At 41.1% G+C, this 5,614-nt stretch overlaps 1 protein-coding gene across 1 annotated transcript; it reads right to left on the bottom strand.

Moving 5' to 3' along the window:
* Positions 1 to 503: 503 nt before the first annotated feature.
* LOC148253388 (uncharacterized) lies at positions 504 to 887 on the bottom strand. The gene has a single exon (XM_088223354.1). It carries the CDS (start codon positions 885 to 887, stop codon positions 504 to 506), a length of 384 nt encoding a protein of 127 aa, XP_088079480.1.
* Between the last annotated feature and the right edge of the window lie 4,727 nt (positions 888 to 5,614).

The following is a 5,614-nucleotide window of genomic DNA, read 5'->3' as shown; positions in this document are numbered from 1 at the left end:
CAGTTCATTTAATGAATGCAGTTATAAAATTTAAATATTTACATCACTCATTTGTGAATAATCTCTTTTTTTCCTCTCATTTTTGGCTTTCCTATCAAACAAAGAGAAAAATCTAATCTCTTTCTTTATATATCTGTCCCCCTGGCCTGTTGGATCTCACAAGACTAAATCTAGACCGTTCAGCCTTGATAAAATCTCAGCCGTTGGATTCCTCAGACAGTTCGATCAGGACTGTCCATCTCCTGATTCTTTTTGCCCCCTTCCACTTTCATATAATTATGCTTTACCCCATTTTTCTTACATGTTTTCATTTAGATCTTTGAAATTAAATAAAAACTCCAAATTTATAAAATTCTTTTCATTTAAATCCTAATTCTAATTTATGTATTTATTTACATATTCTTTTATCTGATTTAGGGCTGGATATTACAATTCTCCCTCATAAAAATTTGGTTCTCCAAATTTAGTATATCTCTAAAGTAAGTGAGGATATCAAGCTCGTATCAAATCCTCAGTCTCCCAAGTAGCTTCTGCTGGTGGATGATGTTGGCAGAGTACTTTACCATCAAAATAATCTTGTTCCTCAATACTCGCTCTTGTTTATCCAATATGCCTATGGGTATATCTTGATAGGATATATCTTTCTCAATATGAATATCTTCATGTTGAATTACATGAGACGGATCAGGATAATATTTGCGTAACATGGATACATGAAATACATCATAGATGTTAGTCAACTCTGGTGGCAATGCCAATAGGTAATCAGTAGTCCTGAATTTTTCCGGTATTTCGAACGGTTCAATAAAGTAAGGACTCAATTTGCCTTTCTTTCTAAATCTCATAAGGCCTTTCATTAGTGACACCCTTAAGAACACATGATCCATTGTCTCAAATTCTAAGTCCCTTCTACGGTTGTCTGCATAACTCTTCTATTTATTTTGGGTGGTTTAAAGATTTTTCTTAATTAGAATAATCTTTGATGTAGTTTCTTCGACTAATTCGGGTCCAATTAATTTTCTGTCTCCAATATCTTCCCAACATATAGGAGATCTACAAAGTCTGTCATAAAGTGCTTCATACGGAGCTGCACTAATACTGAACTGATAACTGTTATTATAGACAAATTCGATTAGTGGTAGATGGTCATCCCAATTTCCTCCCATCTCTAATACACAAGCACTAAGCATATCTTCTAATTTCTGGATAGTTCTTTCGTTTGGCCATCGGTTTGTGGGTGAAAGGATTTATTCACCCTAGTGTCTCTCTTTAGGGCACTCTTGTGACATTCGCCACGAAGAAAGATACTAAGTTTGAAAGGATTCTAGAGTATGAGAATAGTTTCAGAGAACTTAAAAATTGACTTGTAACAGCTCTAGTATTAGCTCTACCAAGTGGATCAGGGTTTTATGTAGTATACACTGCAACACCCAATATTTAATTATTTTTATTTTTATTTAATTATTATTTTTTATATAAATATAATTATTATTTATATTATTTTAATTTAATTAATTTTATTTTATTTTGATTTAATCAAAATAATAATAATAATAAGGGTAAAAAAATTAGTTACGGATTTAATTAAAAATAATTTTAGAAAAAATGAGTGAAAATTTACGTTCTAAGAGTATTTTTAAAAGAAAATTCAGAAACCGGTGGTCAAAACGCAATTTAGAAAAGTTACACCATGTCTGCTGTCTGATCAGTAGCCCCGACCAACCAGGATGCGCCAGGTGGCAGAGGCGCTGACGCGGGAGGCCACACAGGGGGAGCCACGTGGGCGATTCGCGTGCGCGCGATCGAACGACTGAGATCCGTTCCTGCGAGCACGGACGGCCCAGATCGAAAACGCGCACGGATGGCTCATATTGCATCGCTCATGGACAGCCCAGATTGAATCGCGCACGGATGGTCCAGATTGCATCACTCACGGACGACCCAGATTGAATTGCGATGAACGACCCAGATTCACTCTCTATTTAATCGCGTTTGGACAATCCAAATTAAAAGCGATGAACGGCCTAAATCAAAAGCGGATGGGTATAAATAACCCCATCTGCACCCAAATCCTGACCCTAGCCGTTAGAGCCCCTCGCCGGAGAAGACAGCCCAGCCGCCGGGGAGTCAACAGCCGCCACCCGCCGCCGTACCGGAGCAATTTTCGACCGCCAAACGAGTAAAAATTTTTCCTCTTGCACGAAATTCAATTTTAAACCCACTCATGGCCAAATTGGAGTGAAAGAACCTACCGATTGGCCAGAAAATGTCGTCGAAGCTCGGCAGCACCGCCGCAGGATGTTTCGAAAAATGCCTCCGATGAGGCCCTTTCTGATTTCCATTCGATGTGATTTTTCCACCGTTATGACCACCGTTTCTAACTCTACAATGTGAGCCAGTGAGTTTCGATTTTCTACGCCGCACCAGAGAGCTCTTTCGGCTCACGTTGTGGTTGGGTGTTTCAGTTTTTTACATTTTTTGGCCCGTCGAGGGCCCTAAGTGTATTTTTTTGCAAGAACCCGTGCAAGTTCGGCTAAATTCGGCCGAAAACAACCCACCCGAGGCGGATCACCACCATCGTGCCGGAATTCTGAAATTGGCCGAGTAGGCCCTGCGACTTATTTTTGGGTTTATTTGGGACACTTGTACGTACCGTAAGCACGATTCAGTTCCCGAAGGAAAATTCAGGGAACCTAGAGACCACCCGTAGGTGCAGTAATTGTCTAGTTTTGGGGCGTCGAATCAAGTAAAGACCCCTCACTCTATTTTCTATCATTGAATTAAAGTTTAAATAAATAATAATACGGTCCTTTGTACAAATTAAATGGATGTGCTTGATTAATTACGGATTGCTAATGGAGCCCAAGTTGAAAATTGTTTTCTGTCGATTACTATTGATTTATTGTACAGTCTAAAAGCATGAGGATCTATGGTCTATATATTGTATGGTTTAAATGCATGTATTACTGTCTTACTTGACTACTGTTTGATTTTGGGAATCTAAGATATGATTGCATTGTTGGATGCATGTTACTTGTTTATGTATTTATGTTTGATTTGGTGACAGAGACTAAGGACAAATAGGAATGGGATGTGATCTGATAAATGGATAAGATGACAGCCTCACTAGATATCCTGGGAGATGGTGGACGGACCGGGTTTATAGGGAACCCTAGCGTGAATGTTGTCTCATACCGGACAGGGTATGGAGACTTGGTCATTTGGCGCTCATACCGGATGGGGTATGAGGACGACCCACTTTACTCTCATATCGGACGAGGTATTAAAGTTTAATATCTTGGTGCTCATACCGGACGGGGTATGGGGACAGCCTTGAAATTAAGATTGTTAAGGAAAATAGTTCACATGTAGCGGGGACACCCTTATGAATCCCTATGGATAATAGTAGGCTGGTGAAACGAGAAACAGTGATGATTAATTATTGTTAATGAATACGAATTTATGATATGTTCTATGTTACTAATTATGCATGAAATTGTGATCCGTATGATATTATTACTTCTATAATTTGTTTCCATAAATTCTACAATAGTAAGTGAATTGTAAATGATTTTATTTATGATAAACGAATCTATTTAAATCTATTGCTCCATTGATTGTTTTGATTTTCTACCAACTTTTACTTCTGTGACGGCGATATAGTGTGATGTGCTTACTGGGATAGTGTAGCTCACCCCTTATTTAACAATTTCATATCAGGATGACCCGGTTCCCGAGCTCGATTCGCAAGAATGCTACGAGTAGATGCTAGATACTTTATAGTTTCCTTTATTTTTTCCATTTTTCGTATTTCTTTCAGAGAATTTGTTCTGTGATGTTTGTTAGTAATTTTGAGTTATCGTGTAAGGGATGTTAACTTTAACCTTTATTTCATTTCCACACTCAAATTATTATATGCATTTCCTTTTGAATTTCTGGGGTCGTTATAGTTGGTATCAGAGCCGCATTCCTCAGACCTGTCCCTTACACAATAATATTTAGAGAAACACCAAACAATGAATTATCATTCAACCCTTCCTTGTGAAATGCAGGTACAGAGAGATGAGAAGAGGAAGACCTCCACTAAACCGAGCAGTCCGAGTGGGTTCGCTCATGGAAGACATGGACAGGATATTTGAGATGTTAGAGAGACTCATTGCGGCCCAACAAGGATAAGAGGAGAAGAGGGAGCTGTCTGACCCTCTCCCGCTGCCACAGGTTGAGCCACCACTGCAGTAAGAAAATCCTAAGCCTCCCTGGTACGACCCTGCTCCTCCACAGTACCACCGCCACAGTACAATCCGGTGCCCCCACCGTATCAACAAGTACCACCACAGGGCCCCCCAGTCTACCATCAGCCTGGCCTAATCCCTTTTCCACGGGACCCAGTTCCTCCCACGATTGACCCGGGCGACATAGAGAGGTACAATATACTAAACCCATCTACTTTTGCAGGGAGATACTCTTTTGAAGATGCTGAGTATTGGTTGGCAAAGACAAAGAAGGCCTTCAAGACCTTAGGAGTGACTTCTGAGTAGAAGGTCACCCTTGCTACCTACATGCTAGTGGGAGAAGCAGACCGTTGGTGGGAACTCAATCAGACCACCCTGCCCGTTCCAGTTACTTGAGAACAGTTCCTAGCAGCCTTTCATGCAGAGTACCTCCTAGAGCATCTCCAACATCTGAAGGAGATGGAGTTCGTCCACTTGGTCCAGGCGAACATGACTGTGTCAGAATATGCTCGTAAGTTCCTGGAGTTGTGCCGATACTCCCATGAGACGCTGTTGGATGAGGCAGAAAGGCTAGGAGATTCCAGTGGGGCCTCCGCCTAGAGATCAGATAGCATTTGTTCGTGCTGGAGCTTAAAAACTATTCGGCCGTTCTAGCCAAGGCACAGCTGGTGGAGAGGAGCTTCCACACCCTCCCTCAGGCAGCAGGGAACCTCAGACCCTCAGCTTCACCCTGCAAGCCAGCACCTACTGTGTCTATCCAACAAAACAAGAGGCCCAGGTCGGTGATCCAGGCTCCCCCTCAAGCTCCAATGGTAGGAAGTGGTAAGATCTGTCAGCATTGCAGCAGGGATCATGGGGACCGACCCTGTTATCGCCTCAACAACACGTGTCGCATATGTGGTAGTGCCCAACATTATGCGAGAGAGTGCCCAAAGAACCAGAATCAGGGTAGACCTCCTATTTAGGGCAGAGCTTACAACCTCACCCAGTAGGATGCCGAAGCCAACCTGGACGTGGTACAGGATATGTACACTATCTCTAACCATCTTGCTCATATTTTGATTGACACTGGTGCATCGCATTCATTTGTTTCACCTATTTTTACATCAAAATTTAATGTATTACATGATAAACTTGATTCAATGTTGTTTATGTCTACTGTTGGGAGTCTAACACTATTGGGAGAAGTTGTCTACACGGCTTGTGCTGTAGAGATAGCAAATAAAAAACTGAGTGTAGACCTAATAGAATTAGACATGGGGGATTTTGATGTAATTTTAGGGATGAATTGGCTAGCGGCGTATCACGCCATCATAGATTGTTTTAGCAAGAAAGTTGTATTCAATCCTCCTAATGAGGAACCATTTACAAATTAATAAAAT

Source organism: Carica papaya, chromosome 6, assembly GCF_054855325.1.
Source record: "Carica papaya isolate Zhongbai chromosome 6, ASM5485532v1, whole genome shotgun sequence".
NCBI lineage: Eukaryota > Viridiplantae > Streptophyta > Magnoliopsida > Brassicales > Caricaceae > Carica > Carica papaya.
Note: the sequence above shows the minus strand (reverse complement) of the source record. Positions and strands in the feature narration are given on the sequence as shown.

What these genes read in the sequence shown, in the direction of transcription:
- LOC148253388 (XM_088223354.1), bottom strand. Translation starts at nt 887, where the DNA reads ATGGATCATGTGTTCTTAAGGGTGTCACTAATGAAAGGCCTTATGAGA.